Genomic DNA, 17,202 nt, shown 5'->3' with positions numbered 1-17,202 from the left:
TGTTTACCTCTATTATTTTCATTTAAATGTTTTATTATTCATGCTTGGATGAAGGTATTAAAGGTGAAATTCATGTTCATTTTCACACTTTGTCTTTCCCATTCAAGTATCACTTTTCTTATCTAAACTGAACAAAATTCTTCTATCAGATCCTCTATTTTAAACAATTTTTTGTTATTTTCTCCTACCACTCTCAATAGTAAGGTCATCTAAGGATATATAAACTATCTTGCTCTTAGCCTCTATCACTACATCCAATGTTCTAGTGGCCGCTGATTTATTTACGATTTCTATGACTCCATGCCCAAGGATACACTTTCTTTGCCTTACCATCATTTCCAAAACCCTACTGAAATCATGATCTAGCCATTGTACTAAAGACACAACCAACTGCTGAGGTGACACTCGGTAGTTGAATTGTAAAGGAGAGAGCCCTCTCCGGGTTGAAGGGGCTAGCCTTTGGCCCTAAAGTTAGTTTTAAAGGGTTACCTTAGGGGTTTTACCTTTACAACCAAGGGGAAAACTTGTGAGAGATAACATGACCCATGATTTAATGAGTTGTACATGTGGCATGTTGGTTAGGTGGTTGTTTCTTTGAAAGTGTGTTCGATTCCACTGGAGGTTGATTAGTCTATAACAAATTTTTAGCACTAATAATAGGGCCACTTGGCAGCCTCTCATAGGGCCACGTGGTACCCTCTGATTGGACCACCTCACCAATCTATATCGTTAATTCAACTACCACATGCCCTCACATGATTGGTCCACCTACCCTCCGTACAACCCAGTCAAGATATGACATTAGCACCATGTTTGTGTACAAACTATTGTGTTAGCGTCCATACCCTGCAAGTTGACTCTTTTACTATTTGGCCAAAACTTCACGACACGATAACTTGCTCATATGGCGTCATATTGAAGCGATTCAAGCATCGTTGGAATCATAACGATGATCTCTACAATTTGGCATTGGTTTCGGGAGATTTTGAGCACTTTGATTTTTGAGCATTTTTTGTATCCCTTGGATCAAGCATGGATCTTCTACAACCTCCTATGTTTTTGGTAAGAACTTTGAAATATTCTCTTTTAAAATCGAAAATTTTCTTCAATGTAAAGAGTTGATTGAGCACTAGTCTAATAACCCGTGAAGTTTGTGATGCTTTTGTATTAGATCTCATAAACACGCATTGGATGAGAAGTGTTTATGCAAGGTAGGAAAAGATACATCTTCCCAGAAAGCATGAAAAATCCTCGAAGCAGAATTTGGTTTAAAGGAAAGTGACATGCAACAACAAGTTGTGTCACAGTCTGTTAAAAAATCAATAGAGAATTTAGCCACAAATCTAAGAGTTAATGAGCAAGACTCTAGGAAGAAAATAAAAATTGGAGAATTTGTTCATATGGATGAAGAAGATGCAACAAATATTGAAGAGAGAGAATTCAAACCTTTGCGTATGCAGTAGAGAAAGAGCATATAAGTGCTTGAGAACTCCATTGTAATGTGGATCATGAAGATGATGATGGCCTTTTTGCATAAGAGGTTGAAACATTTAAGTTTGAGAATGACAAACAAAGTTTTTCATATGAAGTAATGGTTTGCAAAACTAAGAGTGCATCTCTCATGAATTCAATAACAACTGAAGAACTTGGTGAAGTTGAAATTGTTAATGAGTACATGCATGCTCAGATATCCCACCATAGAATGGATGAAAATTATGTTGATGACGTTTGTGGTCTACTTTTTTAAATAGGGATTGATGGTGGAAATATGGAAGGTGTCATTTTTTTATGAAGAATTGGAGTTTGAACTTGTCATTGTAGCAGGAAGTTATGAAGAAAAAGTTGGAACTTCTAATGAAGGAATGCGTAATATAGAAGCAAAAGTTGGAATTGCTTATGAAGTGGCGCGTAATCTAGCAGCAACTGATGATTAAGAAAAGGATGAATTGATTCAAGAGTTTTTTATGAGAATATCCAATAACTGACGATCAAGAAAAGGATGAAGTGATTCAAAAGTTTTTGATGAAAATATCCAATAATTGCATAACAGTGGAAGATAGTCTCAATGCAGTTGAAGAGGCTAAGAAGAAAAAGGAAGAGAAGACAAAGGAAGAGAAAAAAAAAGAACCAGAGAAAGCTCTCACTGCAGAGCATAATGAAGATGTTTTTAACATTGATTTTGAGTGTGTAGATAAACATGATAACAATCCAATTATAATTATAGCTAAAAGAGAAGATGAAGAAAAAAGTGTAGGAAAGGACATGGAATTTTTTGAAGATGAAGAAGAAAGCATTGAAATAACCTTTCAGCAATGGAGTAAAAAAGAGATCAAATATTGCTATCAAGAAATATGTCAGAAAGAAGATCGAGAATATGAAGCGCAAGAAGCAAAGTGAAGTTCACAGTTTGAAGATGAAGAGTTGTGGTAGCAGTTCATGAGTGAACGAATCTTTGAAGAGGAAGTTGTAGAAGACATACTCAGAAAGCTTAAATTGTTTTTTAGAACAAATACAAGAGAAGCCAAAGGAAAATTGCGATAGCAGCAAGTGAGAAATATGGAGCTTACAACAAGAAAGCGCAACCAAGAATGAAGTAGTTTCGAGGGTATAGAATTTGGAAGAAACGAAAAAGAAAACCCAACATTTTAAAAGTTTTGAGTCATTGTAAGCCTAGCTGAGACTTAGACCAACATACATGTTTAAGTTATGATTGAATCAATTTTTTATTGTAAACTTAGCATCAATAGTTGAGTCATGATTAAGTTAAGGTTGAGGTTGTAAGTAAGGAAGAGTGTTAGAAATAGTAATTACTCACATATGTAGAGTCTAATATTAAAAATTAAATCAAGTTTGAGTTTGCATGACGTAAAATCTGCATAAATCTATATTTAATAAGTTTAGTATTTATATACCTATGATTGAGACATTGTGAAAGACAAAAAAGAAAAAATTATGAATAAAAATTTTTAAAGCGTAAAAGCAACTTATGTATCTGTTTTATCTCTCCTCTAACCAACAAAATTTACTCATAATATTTGTGAATTAACAAAATATAGAATACGCTGATTTATCTCTAGCTCTGACCAACAAAATTTACTCATAATATTTGTGAAATAACCAAATATAAAATACACTGACATTGAAACTTTTGCACTCATCACCCTACATCAATAGTTATTTCCCATCCATTCTTGAACAATTTCATTATCCATAGATGAAGAAGAGATAGAGAAGGCAAATGATGAAGCAAATTCGTCACTGTCCTTTAGCGTTTGAGCTGCTACGCAATAAATAGATAGATGACGTTCCGTCTGATTTTTCTTCTCCCCTCGAAACTGTTGAGCCAGCTTAGGGAAAGGAAGCGCTCCTTTTATATTCAGAAGATGGCCCACCTTCATCTTCACTTTCTAGCCACAAGTTGGGAAAGGAAGCGCTCCTTTTATATTCAGAAGATGGTCCACCTTCACCTTTACTCTCTGGCCACAAGTCGAAACCCCATTTGTAGCAGTTAAGTTCTGCGAGGGACCCACTTTCATTATCAAGATCTTCCGTCATTGCGTGGGCCAATGTGTCGCACTCCTTTCTTAACTTCTCTTCAGTGGAAATCAACTCCCGCGAGGGCAATGAAGTTCTGCGAATAGTAAAAAAAAAACATTTTGACAAAGTCCAATTACTAAACAGAGTTTGATAAATTTATTTTCACCCGCCTCTACTTCAACGCAAACCAACATGGACATTTCTTCTTAAACATTCATAATCTTTTATATAAAGGAAAGCGTTTGCATATAAAAATTTCTAAACATCACTATTGTTAACATTAAAGTGTAAACATACTCACCTGCTAAATGCAAATTTCGACGGATCAATTGCCCAACAGCAGCTGATGGAGTATTTCAGTATAGCTACTATTGCTCCACACTTCATCCGTCTCCACAGCTCAGCCTTTTGATTAAACTGCTTAGAATATTGGGCCAATCTAAACATCTCCTCTAAAACAAACAGCCACTCAATTCGGTTTGAAGAAACAGTCTCAAATCGCTCCAAAAGATCCGCAACCGCAAGAAGACCTGCAACAGCCCACTCTGCCTCTCCTATATCCTTCACCAGACTCTTAATGACGGTGTCCATTGCATCTTCTTCACAGTGAGGAAAAATGACATATTTCTGAAAAGCATAAAAGAAAATTTTAGATTCAATATTTGGCACAGGAGCTCCTACAATGAATTTCATGTTCCAACCAAAAAATAATTAACGGTTGTCAAATGATGGAGAGGTTTAATACGCACAACCCAATCCCCGTTTGCTCCCTCCGACAGGAGATTCTTTAACCTACACAAGCCTCTTGAAGTCGGCCAAGTCACCCTTGGCGGTGACGTCTTTTTCCCCTCCTATGAGAAATAAGAGATGCAAAATATGATTAGGTTAATAAAAAAAGGAAATGATTCAGAAAATTAAGGATAGATGATGCCAAAGAAAGCAATCCACCTTGTTGAATTTGAAATGCTGATAAAGTTGCACTCCCCATAGCTCAGATATGTAGTCTCTCAAGGCATCGAAGTAGACATCCGCATTTTGTTGCTCAACGGCTGAAGCGGACGCTGTTTGCATTTTCCTAATAAGGCTGCTGTCCTCATCATGCATTTCTTTTCCTCCCTCCTTCAACATTAGGTTTATCAATCGCTGTACTTTATCTCTCCTATGGGGACGGTAGAAGAAAACCCTGTCGATATCCTCTCCTTGTAAAATTCCAACCATTTTCCCCACCTCGTTGAAGAAGGTAATGGATGGAAGAGAATGTAAAATAGTTTTCAGTTCACACAATTGCTTGTCACTTTGGTCCATTTCATTCATATCTTCTTCCAAATGGTGAAGACGCACTAATAATTTCACAGTTTCATGCCTTGATAAATTTAACAAAGACGTCCCTTCCATCTCAGTTGTATTTTCCAAGGGATGATAATATTCTTTGGAGGTATTTTCCAAGGGAAACCGTCTCAGTTCATGGATAAAATGAATAAAGTGAATGCTGTCCCTGAACTGCTCCATTGCACTCCGCATAAACCATGTCATATCTTCATCACCCCCGCTATACAAGCATATAAATTTTCCTTGAAGCATTAGGCTTTTCACCTGGTCAGAAACAACAACAAAAGAAAAAATACGATTCAAAATCAATGATCAGTCATTTATTAATCATTATTTTCCCTTCCATTTACATTTATATCATGATGGCAATATATAATAATAAAACAAATAAAATTATTTACCTTGATGGAGACACTTTCCAAGTGGTTGAAAAGGAACTCCAAAGTCGACATATTCTTTACTTGTTGCCATTCAGTTTTTCTTACTTCTTCAATTTTTTCCCACGTAGGAGGAGGAGCGTTTACTCCCCATGTCACCTGATATGATTGCCTTTCTAAATAGTTAAAAAAAACCTTAAACACCTCTCCCCTATCCCTCATATCCCCCGGGGATATAGGTGGTCTATAAATAGTGATTCTCCCGTTTGGATCTATGATCCAACTTTTAGTTGGATACCATTTTTCAGATGCATCACCCTCTTCCCATTCAGTGCACTGTTTATCCAAGAAGTACTGGACTTCCCTTGTTATTGTCGTCCATGGATTTTGGAGGACAAGCCAAGGAACTTCACTTGAAAACTGCTTATATACATCGAATACCTCACTTGGCTGCACCACAGGAATTGAAATAATTTCAAAATTAAGTCTCTCTTTCTCCAGAAGGTACATCTCCTTCAAAGACGGAAGACGAATGTCATAAAAAAATGAGTCGGGAGGTCTCATTTCTAAAAGAATAGTTTTGCCTTCCAATTTGTCGATTCCGCAAGTAGCTTTCACTTCGGAGTTTGCTGTTGGATCCTATAATGGGCAAGCCAAAACGAGCAGAACAATGTAAACGAGGCAAGGAAAAATTGTAATTTAACTATTATTAGTTGGTAAATATTAATAAATATCAAAACAAATTTCAAATTTAATTTTAATTAAATTTTAAATTATTATTATTATTGATTATAAAAATAATTAATTTATCTCTTAAATGTAAATTGGTAATAAAAATCTTGATTATTTAGATTCACTAATTTATTACAATATTATAGCATAATATATAGCTTACTAATATCACATATTTCAAAATTTAACTCAGGTTTATATCTCATATATTGATATGATTTTGTTTTTAATTAATAAATTTAATTAAAAAAAATTATAATAACTCTTACTGAATTAAAATGCTAAAATTACAATTATAAATAAATAAGTTTATTAATTTAATTACAAAATTAATTATCAAAAATATTTTAAAAAATTAAATAACTATTAATTTTTAATTATTAATAATAAAATTAAAATTCTAAAATTACAATTAAAAAATAAATAATAATTAAATTAAAATTCTAAATTACAATTAGAAAATAAACGTTTTGATTAATAACAAAATCTGCCCTACAAAGTGTTCAGTTCGATGCTACAATGATGACGGCAACAAAATAAGTGAGAGCAATGAGTTAAATAATGTTGAAAACTGTAAAATGGAGTAAAAATTTGGTTTAGTGAGATAGATATGACGTGATTAGAATTGGTAATCAAAATTAACTCAACTGGATTGTTCCTAACCTACGTACATTAATGGAGATAATGATGCCAAAGCTTATCGGTTAAAGGCATTCATACCTGTTGTACTGATGACTCATTCTTTTGAAACACGGGAGTCGTTTCATCCCCTTCAGCTGCAAACAATTCTCTCAACAACTCTATATTACTGCTCTCTTCATCCCTTTCTGCTTCAAGCTCCTTCAACCGTAGGTATCTCTTACAGTTACTCACCACAAATTCCTCCATTTCAGCTTCTGTCAAAAATCTCCAACAAGGGCGATATTCATCCCCCACCTGCATCCTCGTATCAATCTGAAGATATTCATTGATAATCCATGGATCTAGTGCTAAATCTAATGTCAAGTGCACTTTTTCAAGCATCTGGGTGGCACGAGTTGTCGGCACATCGACAACAAATATATTATCCTTCACTTTGGTGGAAAACTTATCAAAATCTGGACCAATATAAATTACTCTTATCTGCATTTCATCTATCATCTCTTCAATGATGGACCCCAGCTTCCACGTGACAAGCATGAGGGTGTTTGGTGGAAGATGAGATAGATGGAATTGCTCTCCTCGTCTATTAGTAAGCAGGCCATCAAGTTCCAATAAAAGACTCTTTTCTATGTTCTCCTTTTCAACCCTGGAAATTGACAAATCCTGAAAGAAAAATGTAAAGTTGTTATGGTCCATATTTATTATAAAAGTTAACATAATGCAGGCACTAACAATGTTGGTATCAATAAATAGTGATGGGTGGTATCATCACCTGCCCTGAAATAACTGTAAAGGACCATGATCCACCGCCATCTCTCTGAATTTCTGCCCACCTGTTCACCAACTTTTCGCTTTTCTCGATGTCCACAACTTGTAATGTGTTCATCTTTACCACGTGGTCCATAGATTTTCCTTCTAGCTTGAGGCACCCACTCAAATCTAGACGTTGCAATGAGGTTAGGCAATGAAAATCTTCAGGAAGTTTCTTTAAATGTATGCAGCTATTCAAATCTAGATTTTGCAAGGAGTAGAGGCAGTGGAAGTCATTGCATAGCTCTCTAAGGTTGTAGCAACCTCCAAGATCCAACACCTCCAAATTTTTGAGTTGACCAAAACTTTCCGGAAGCTTCCGTAGTGATCGACACTCACTGAAGAGCAGCACTTTTAGACTTGCTAATTGACCAAACCGATCTGGAAGCTTCTCTAGGCGACCACACTATTCAAATGAAAGATGTGTGATAAAGGAGAGGTTGCAAAGCCCATCGGGTAGTTCCTTTAGACTCGAACACCCTGACACACCCAAGGCTCGCAATAGCTTCAACTCTCCAATGCCTTCAGGAATACTTTTTAGTCCTTTACAACCAGCTAAATTTAATTCAACAAGGCGTGTTAAGTTTCCTATGCCTTCAGGAATACTTTTTAGTTCATCACAATAACTTAAATTTAATTCAACCAGGCCTGTTAAGTTTCCTATGCCTTCAGGAATACTTTTTAGTTCATCACAATAACTTAAATTTAATTCAACAAGGCGTGTTAAGTTTCCTACGCAGGGAGGGAGATTTAATAGGCTTTTGCAGCCTGACAAATCCAATAATGTCAATGATGAAAGTTTCTCGGCACTGTCTGGAAGTGCCTCTAAATGGCGGCAACCATCTAGATGGAGTTCTCGCAGAGAACTCAAGGATCCGAAATCAACCGGCAACTCAGTCAAACTTGAACAACCGTCCATTTTCAATATCCTTAAAGACTGAAGCTTTGAAATTGAATCCGGCAGCTTCGTGATAGATGTGCAGTTTGAAAGAGATAGCTCATGCAACCCTTTTAGTTGATCTCCCAGTTTTTCTGGCAGATTTTTCAACCTTGAAAAGTTGAGCAATCGTAGTATTCTCAAATGTTCAAGTTGTTGAAGATCATTGGAATAGATTTGAAAGGCATCGGAAAGTGATGTTCCATCAAATTCCATGTGCCTCAAACTTGAAGGCATCTGCAAGTTATGCAACTGATACGTCACAATCGTATGAATCATTAAAACTAGTAAAACAATTTCTTACGTAGATTCAATTTTTCAGGAAAAATGAATGGGGAAATAGCATCACTTGCCTTGGATAGCTTCAACTCATGATTGGGTTGATAACTGAGGTACCTCAATTTCGTGAACTTTGACAAATCATGAAACGGAAGCTGCCGAACTTTCGCTTCAAAAAATACCAACTCCTTAAATGTTTCCCTGCACTCGCCCTCCACATTTGCCAGATCTCCAAGTCGAAGAACTCTCAATGATTTAGACATTAAGTCGAGTGTTGCTGCAGATATTTCCAAGGCATCCTTATTGTCGCTTAACCAGATGCCTTTAATCCCTTCAGCACCCTGCATCCCATTATAAAAGTATAATTAAATTAAAATAAAAACGGAGACTGTATAAACAAACATGTATATCGTTCATAGATTTGTTACCTCCTCTTGGAGGAACTCCGTGAGTTTGCTTGCACTGGTGAATGCCAACCTCACTTCCTTTCCTTCTGACTTTTGGCGAGCAAGTGTTAAGATGACGTCGTGTACACTCGCAACGTCATTTGTGGTTCTAGTAACAAGTGCTCTGCTTTCTAACATTTCCAGTTTATCTTTTCCCACAATGTCTTCCACTGCCTCCCAATCCCATCCTTTGAAATATGAACAGAGGTCTAAAAATGGATCTTTACAATCAGGGGGAAGAGCATCGTAGGCAAAGGCATAGCGCATCTCCTCAAAGGCCTCACTCGGCCATTTATTTTTCTGAAGCACCAGTGTAGAATAAGCTTCCTTTTTATTTTTGGCGCGACCTATGAATGGTGCTGTTAATGTTAACATGAGGGGAATTCCGCCACATGTGTGTATGATGTCATTGAATTGATTATCATTTATTCCATCCTTTATTTCCCTCTTTAAAATAATCAATGCTTCTTGATCCTGAATGCCCTCCATCTTATAGATTTTGGGTTCTGTACACGGCCTTGGGCATGCATTCTTCACATTTTCGTTACGCGCAGTAAGGAGGAGCCTCACCTTTTTCGCTGTACTCATATCCTGTGGCAAAAGCTGTTTAAGCGCAGCTCCCTCCAAAACGTTGTCAATATAAATGAATGCCTCCATTTTCTCTAGCCTTTCTCCCAACTCTCGCTGACCATCCTGATACTTTCTAATATCTGGAACAGCCTCTTCAGGTCCCATCAAATCTTTTAATATCTGTTTTTGCAACTCTATTATATTAGGTTTAGAGTCTATATCTTCAAACAGTTGAACGTGAGAATATCTATATCCTCTAACTTGTGAAAACACCGCATCTGCGAGGGTGGTCTTCCCCATCCCTCCGAAACCATGGAGGATAACCGTGACAGCTTTCTGGTCATGTTCACATTTCAAAAGATCAAGAACCTCTTTAATTGACTCCTCGATTCCAACTGTTACAACAATATTCAACACCGGATCCATATTTAAAGTTATTAATAATAAAATAAAACTCACAATAACTATAAAATTCAATATAATTTATTTTGAAAATATATTTACCAGCCTGCTCAGGATATATTCTGGACACAGGGGGATTCCTCTTAGACTCGATGGCAGCTAAAACACGCTCATTGTTAGTTGAATTCCTCTTAGACTCTTCGGCGATGGCAGCTAAAACACGCTCAATGCCAGTTGAATTACTAATACCGATATCGACAATAATTTTCAAATACATGCGATTTAACTTCTGTGTAATGCCACTCAGATCGGCTTTGTCTGTGGTTGTTGAGAAGAAGCTGCAATCAAGCGATGAAATTAAATGAAAAACACTTATTTCCTATATTTGGGTATACTCATGAGCTTTGTGTGCATTTGACTATGACAACAGCCCTGTTCTTTAAATAGCGCGTGGTAAATAAGTCTAGTTACCACAGAATGTTGAGTATTTACCTTTTCCAACCAGAACTGCCAAGCTGACTACAACAAAGGATTGCGCCTTCAACCACTAATGTTGTTGCTTCTTTGATTACATTGACCGTTTCCTTGGAGCTTTCATTCAATCTTTTGGGGCTTTCATGCAGTCTTTTGACAACACTGGCAAGCTGACTCATTTCTTTGATAAGAACCCAACACATGTCTTTGTTATCGGAAAGATCCTGAAATTTTTCCAAAGTAGATGCCACCACAAGCAGTCCTGCAGTAACGACGCTTGCCTGCCCAATATCCCTTAGGATATCTTTAACAGGTCCATATATAACATCTTTCTGAATACAATAGAAAAGAAGAGAAATATTTATATTTAACATAATTATACTCGACTTTCAGTTTTAGTTGCAAGTGATGATATTCTCAATGAGGACTAATACACACCAATTTAGAAGCAAAATCTAATCCCGATGACACTAACTGCGTCAAGTTCTTCAAGTCGGCTCCACATGACAATATGGCATTCAATTTCTTGAAGCCTTCAGGCCAAGGGAAATTGCTGGGATTCGATGCTTTTTTATCTGAAAGCATTTCCTAAAAAAAATGAAATATATTCAAATCAGATATCGCACAATAATTATAATACGATCTAAGAATATAATTCACATTCTAATTATAGTAAATTCGTCTTTATCTCATATGGATACGAAAGATTGTGATCCACCTCGTCTCTCAATTTCAAAAGCTTAGATATGTGATCCATAAGGTCATCGATAATATTGACATCCAGTCTTTTCCCCTTGGCTTGATCCGCGATGGTCTTAAGAAGATCGGATTTAGTTGCTTCACTTGGAGAAGAAGTGGATGGAGTTCCACTGCATCCGGGACCTCCTGAAACGTTTTGATTGATATTCACATTTGCTCGCTCAGATTTCTGTGGAACATTAAAAGATTGAGAGGTCGCTGGAGCTTTATCGCACTGGTGCGCTTTGAGATTGGCATCCGCATGTTGTACCTCATATTTCATTGGAACAGCATTAGAAGATACAGGGATTGAAGCTATAGTGCCCATATCGTATTTACTTGCTTCACTAGTGGAGGCAGTGGTTGGAGTTTCATTGTACCCAGGGTCTCTTGAAACTTTTTTATTGACATTCACATTTTCATCCGCAGATTTCTGTAAAATATTCGGAGATGCAGAGGCTTGAGCTTTATCGCACTTATGGGGTGGGCCTGAAACATTGGGATTGGCTTCCACATCGGAGTTCTTGGAAGCTACTGAATGAGTTCCTACACGGACACACAATCGCCATCAACATCAGTATTATCATTTGCAGAAACAAGCGTTGATGGCCACCAACTGTCGAATCGGAGGGCCTTCTGTGAAATGAGTACATTATTATTAATGAAATCTAGAAACATAAATAAAAGCTTTGTACCTTCAATTGCAGAATGCGAGCTCCGAGGACCTGCTGAAGCGGGATGATCTTGTCCTTCTTCATCTGATGCAGATGAAGAAAAGCAGCAGAAGCGGTTGCAACAAGAGCGTTTGGTTCCGGCCATTTCTCTCCTTCAACACACAAATGAAATGATGGTAAAACCAGAGTCCTTGGCTTTCCTTGAAAAATGATAACAGAATACTTAACGTTAATATGATGTTACAAACTATTACCAAGGAAAATCGATGGAATCTAGCGACGACTTGCGGTCAATTAGTGCGTTCATGTATCAAACCAACTATGAATTATTAATATAATATTTGTTTTTAAACTATAATGAATGGACACTGAGAGAGGAAAAGTTGAGATTTTTTTATTTTTTTAAATAGATGAAGAGGTGTTGACCATATTTTTTTATAAACGAGGTCCAGGCGAGGATGGTTGAGGAGTATCTACTCTTCAAACCTAATACAATGCGAGAACGGTGGAGGAGTATCTACTCTTCAAACCTAAGGCGAGGATGGTTGAGGAGTATCTACTCTTCAAACCTAATACAATGCGAGAACGGTGGAGGAGTATCTACTCTTCAAACCTAATACAATTCTAATGAGGATTTATCTTGAATCGAGGAGTAAATAATGGATGAGAATTTATCTTTAATCAAGAAATAAATAGGTTTTTCTACTTTTTATCCTGGTAATAAAAAGTTAGATTTTTTTTGGAAAAAAAAAAAAAAATTCATTCAGAGTTACAGTGTATACATTGCCAATAATAATATACTATGTAACTTTTTATCAATAAAAAGTTAGATTTTTTTTTGGAAAAAAAAAAAATAATTCATTCAAGTTACTGCCAGGAAGATATTATAGTCAGTAAATCAATAAAGTGTTTGTTGTAATAAAAAGGGTAAGAACTTAAATTTAATTTTTTAATTATGATATTTGAAAAATTTATGTTTAAATTTAATTATTAATCATATAAACAATATTTTTTTTCCAAATTTTTTATATATTAAAGAAAAATATTGTTTATATATATATAAGTTGTAGTTTCATCATTAAACATTTTGCTAATGGGAGGTTGTGAGGCCACATTTCCATTAGTGTAGCACTATTATTCAATATACATTAACCACACTAAAAAAATAAGTTGTAAATTATATATTCATCATATCATATAAATTAAAATGATGATAATTATATTTATAATTATCCTATTTCATAATTTTATGTTGAAATTTATATAAAATATAAATAGTATTATAAAGATTTAGTATAGATTCATTTTAACTTTAAATATATTATGCTAGGAATCAAATTTCTTGATGTGCAAATCTTTCTTCAAGTTTTATCTTAAAAAATATGTTTGTATTTTGAGAAATTTAATCCCTTTAAACATTTGATAGATTCAAATTAAAATAAATTTATATTAGTCAATAATTAACCAACCAAAATAATAACTTGTGACATTAAGATTTCCCTCCTAATTTTTTCATATTTATAAACAAATTATAATCCATCTTCAAAATTAAATGAAGATAGATTTGAATAGTCAAAACTATAATAACTATAAAATCAATATAACCATTAGTTATCAAGATTTTCATATAACGACCTTCTAAATACTTTAACTTCAAGTGAGATTTTAATAAGAAACTTTACACATTACAAGATTTTCATTAAGATATTTTGTGGGATTACCAATTTTATTAAGCATATGATTGAATTTGGAAAGCTCATTTAAATGGCCTATTTTATAGAGATTCAGGACACTATTTGACTTTTGCATTTGTCTATTAAAGCATTAGCATATGTTTGAAACAAATAATATTTTAGAGTATAACTTAACATTGTTTTTGCTTGGTTAAGAGTTTGTCTTTCTCAAACATAAGGAAAGAGATTAACAACCCAAGACCTAAAGGGATTTGGAAAAAGTGAAATCTTGCCCTCTTATGGACCTATTGTAGAGGCTACAACCACCCTACAAAATTTTGGCCTGCACCCAATTTTGGAGCCTCCCTTGAGAGTTTCACTTAATGACTACACACACTTGGGTTCACCCTATGAGCCCATGTGAGTCTTTGCATCTATCTTACTTGTTCATTTCATCCAAGTTTTGCATGTTAGTATCAAAGTCATGCTTGCAACCATGTTCTGGTCATGCTCAAGGTCTTTGCTTCGTGTGTACATGTTGTGTTTGCCACGAAAGCATCTGTCACACACACACGGAGTCACACTCACTGTCACGCGAGCGTCGTCACGATCGATCAACGATCAATCACAAGTGTCACACTTGTCGCTCACACCATCGGTCAGTCATGTTGAGCATGTGTGTCTGGATGGTTTGTGTAACGCCCTGTGGTTGATAGGCGACCGGGCGCGTGCTCTACCACCGTGCGAAATCAACTAAGGCATAAAACATGTGATGGGGCGACCAAAGGTTGAGGCATTACACTTATATGCAGACAAAGATTGGCGTTCCACGATTATAGGGCGAGTTGAGGAGCTTGTCGTGCGAACCGACCAAGGTGCGATGTAAAACGGGCAAGGATGGTGGGTGGTCCCATGCCATGGGCGGGCCGACCACATAAAGGTGCCAACATTACATGGAGTGCGCGGTTGGGGAGAAGATTGAAGGGTTGGCCAAGGGCGCGACCTCCACACACATGAAAGCATATATATGTGCGAGCAAAGGATGTCATTTTGGCATCGAACCATCAAAATTCAATCAGCAAACAGAAGTGCGAAGAGGTGGAAAGACTGCAGCGAAGGCGCAGGTCATGCGCTCGCTCACCGGGCGGTGTACACGGCCTGCACGAGAATTGTAGAGCGGTTGAAGGCGCGGGTGGAGGGCGTTCTAAGGCACCCGCCCACCAAGTCTTGTGAACAGGTTTTGGGTTGTATTGTGGGAGAGGGTCGTGCACGGGCGCGCCCTCCCACTTTGACAAAGAAGACTTATGTTATGTTTATGATGGAGTTGTGGTGAGACCACCATGCGGTCTTGCACGGGTGGGCACCCAACTTGGGGGTAACGGCGGTTGAGTTATACTCCCGGTCATTGTACAAAATTTTCTCATATAATAAAATATTATTTTACATGTGATTTTGTTCTCCAGCTGTTCTATGATGATGTTATATTAATGGTTTCCGCAAATTAATATGTTATTCATGTTTAATGATGAATGTTAAGGCGTAGTTCGTAAAATAAGCTAACAATGGAAGATGTTAATTACTTAGGAGGTGCCGCACTCGACCAATTTAATAAAAAAAGAATTGGGGGAGTGACAGGTGGTATCAAAGCAGGTTCATAGGTAGTGAAGCCAGTGTATGATGATGGATGCAGAAAATAGACATGTATGCAGGGAAAAGTTATGGAGAAATCATGGATTAACAGTCTGGGTTTCGTGGAATTTATGATTCATGGCAAGACCATTCAAGCTCAGGTGGACACGGGGGCCACTCATAACTTCATGACGACACGGTTAGCAAAAGAGGTTGCACTGATGATCTTCCCATCAAATGTGGAAGTCAAGGCAGTGAACTCTAGAGCTAAAGTGGTGGGTTTGGCACACGAAGTGCCTGTGCAGATAAAAGACTGGAAGAGTCAGTTGGACTTCACAGTGATGGAGATGAACGACTTTGATATGATACTTGGACAAGATTTCTTGAAGGGCAATAGGGCTATTTTTGTCCCCTTCTTTAATGAGGTGGTGCTGGTTGGACAGTCACAAACTTGGACTTTGCCCACTCATAGGCAAAGGAGAGAAGTCAAGGTGCAGCATGCTTTGGCACTGAGTTTGGGGAAGGCTATGAAGGAGTCAAATATGGAGACATATGTGGTGATGTTCAAGGATGTCAAAGGTGATAGTGGGGACACCTGTTCCAGCCGAGATTTCTGAGGTACTGGCCAAATATGTGGATATGATGCCTGATGAGCTACCAAAGAAGCTTCCACCAAGGCGTGCAGTGGACCATAGCATTGAGCTTGAGCCAGGAAAGTAACCTCCGGCTAAAGCACCTTATCTGTTGTCAGGACCTGAGTTGGAGGAATTGAAACGACAACTAAAGGAGTTAGCTGATGCAGGTTTCATCAGACCTTCAAGGTCCCCTTATGGAGCTCCGGTATTGTTCCAGTGGAAGAAGGATTCGAATGAGCTATAGATGTGTTGTGATTACCATGCATTGAACAAGCAGACGGTAAGGAACATGTATCCTTTGCCATTGGCTACTGATTGCTTTGACAAGCTTGCGAAAGCTTGAGTGTTTTCCAAGCTGGACTTGAGGCATGGGTATTATCAGGTGCGGATAGCTGAAGGAGACAAGAAGAAGACCGCGATAGTAACGAGGTATGGTAGCTTTGAGTTCCTTGTTATGCCATTCAGGTTGTGTAATGCTCCTTCTACATTTCGCACTTTGATGAATGATGTCCTACGACCATACTTGGATTCGTTCGTAGTAGTGTACTTGGATGATATAGTGGTGTACAGTGACAACATGGAGGATCATAAGAGGCACTTGGCGATGGTGTTCGAGGAACTGAGGGCAAATCAGTTGTTCTTGAAGAAGTTTAAGTGTGTTTTCGCTCATACCGAGATTCTATTCCTTGGGCATATTGTTGGTCAAGGGTACATACGGATGGAGCCGAGCAGAGTGAAGGCAATCGAGGACTGGGTTGAACCGAAGAATGTCCATGAGATGAGGGTGTTTTTGGGCATGACCAACTACCAATAGAAGTTCATAGAGGGGTACTCCAAGGTAACATCATCATTGACAGACCTAGTGAAGAAGGACAAGAGATGGAGTTGGACGGAAAATGTCAAGCGGCATTTGATGACCTGAAGAAGAGGATGGTTACAACACCGATACTGAAGTTTCCGAACTTCGAGCGACCATTTGAGGTACACATAGATGATTTAGATTTTGCCATAGGAGGGGTTCTTATGCAGGATGGACATCCGGTGGCGTACGAGAGTCGGAAGTTGCAGGATAGAGAACGAAGGTATCCGATCCATGAGAAGGAGATGATTGCAATCATTCACTGTCTTCATGTGTGGTGGCATTACCTGATTGGAAAGTCGTTTGTTGTCAAGACGGACAACGTTGCAGCAAGTTATTTTGCATCACAACCAAAGCTTTCTGCAAAGCAAGCTCGTTGGCAGGACTTCTTGGCAGATTTCGACATGACTATCGAGTATAGACCGGGAAGACACAATGCGGTAGCAGATGCCCTTAGCA

The 17,202-nt window shown here is 37.4% G+C and overlaps 2 protein-coding genes across 2 annotated transcripts; both read right to left on the bottom strand.

Moving 5' to 3' along the window:
- Positions 1-3,805: 3,805 nt before the first annotated feature.
- On the bottom strand, positions 3,806-8,998 carry LOC149200345 (uncharacterized). Its single transcript, XM_089402676.1, has 7 exons — positions 8,718-8,998; positions 7,390-8,601; positions 6,696-7,280; positions 5,268-5,882; positions 4,486-5,130; positions 4,287-4,388; positions 3,806-4,164 (listed from the first exon to the last, which is right to left on the bottom strand). Exons 2-7 carry the CDS (start codon positions 7,519-7,521, stop codon positions 3,835-3,837), a joined length of 2,409 nt encoding a protein of 802 aa, XP_089258802.1. The 5' UTR covers positions 7,522-8,601; positions 8,718-8,998; the 3' UTR covers positions 3,806-3,834.
- LOC149200344 (uncharacterized) lies at positions 7,834-12,355 on the bottom strand. The gene is made up of 9 exons (XM_089400918.1): positions 12,202-12,355; positions 11,969-12,099; positions 11,254-11,819; positions 10,974-11,123; positions 10,554-10,867; positions 10,164-10,399; positions 9,072-10,054; positions 8,718-8,984; positions 7,834-8,616 (listed from the first exon to the last, which is right to left on the bottom strand). The coding sequence occupies exons 1-9, from the start codon at positions 12,252-12,254 to the stop codon at positions 7,834-7,836; spliced, it is 3,483 nt and encodes a 1,160-aa protein (XP_089257044.1). The 5' UTR covers positions 12,255-12,355.
- Between the last annotated feature and the right edge of the window lie 4,847 nt (positions 12,356-17,202).

This window comes from Pinus tabuliformis, chromosome 2_1 (genome assembly GCF_031772625.1).
Source record: "Pinus tabuliformis cultivar Carrire ecotype Pingquan chromosome 2_1, CPIR1, whole genome shotgun sequence".
NCBI lineage: Eukaryota > Viridiplantae > Streptophyta > Pinopsida > Pinales > Pinaceae > Pinus > Pinus tabuliformis.
This window is presented reverse-complemented; position numbering and strand designations above follow the sequence as displayed.

What these genes read in the sequence shown, in the direction of transcription:
- LOC149200344 (XM_089400918.1), bottom strand. Translation starts at nt 12,254, where the DNA reads ATGAACGCACTAATTGACCGCAAGTCGTCGCTAGATTCCATCGATTTT. An exon ending in TTTTGAAATTGAGAGACGAG is followed by an intron (nt 11,124 to 11,253) that starts GTGGATCACAAT and finishes CATTTTTTTTAG; the next exon opens with GAAATGCTTTCAGATAAAAA. An exon ending in TAGATTTTGCTTCTAAATTG is followed by an intron (nt 10,868 to 10,973) that starts GTGTGTATTAGT and finishes TATTGTATTCAG; the next exon opens with AAAGATGTTATATATGGACC.
- LOC149200345 (XM_089402676.1), bottom strand. Translation starts at nt 7,521, where the DNA reads ATGGACCACGTGGTAAAGATGAACACATTACAAGTTGTGGACATCGAG. An exon ending in TTACAGTTATTTCAGGGCAG is followed by an intron (nt 7,281 to 7,389) that starts GTGATGATACCA and finishes TTTTTCTTTCAG; the next exon opens with GATTTGTCAATTTCCAGGGT. An exon ending in AGCATTTCAAATTCAACAAG is followed by an intron (nt 4,389 to 4,485) that starts GTGGATTGCTTT and finishes TATTTCTCATAG; the next exon opens with GAGGGGAAAAAGACGTCACC.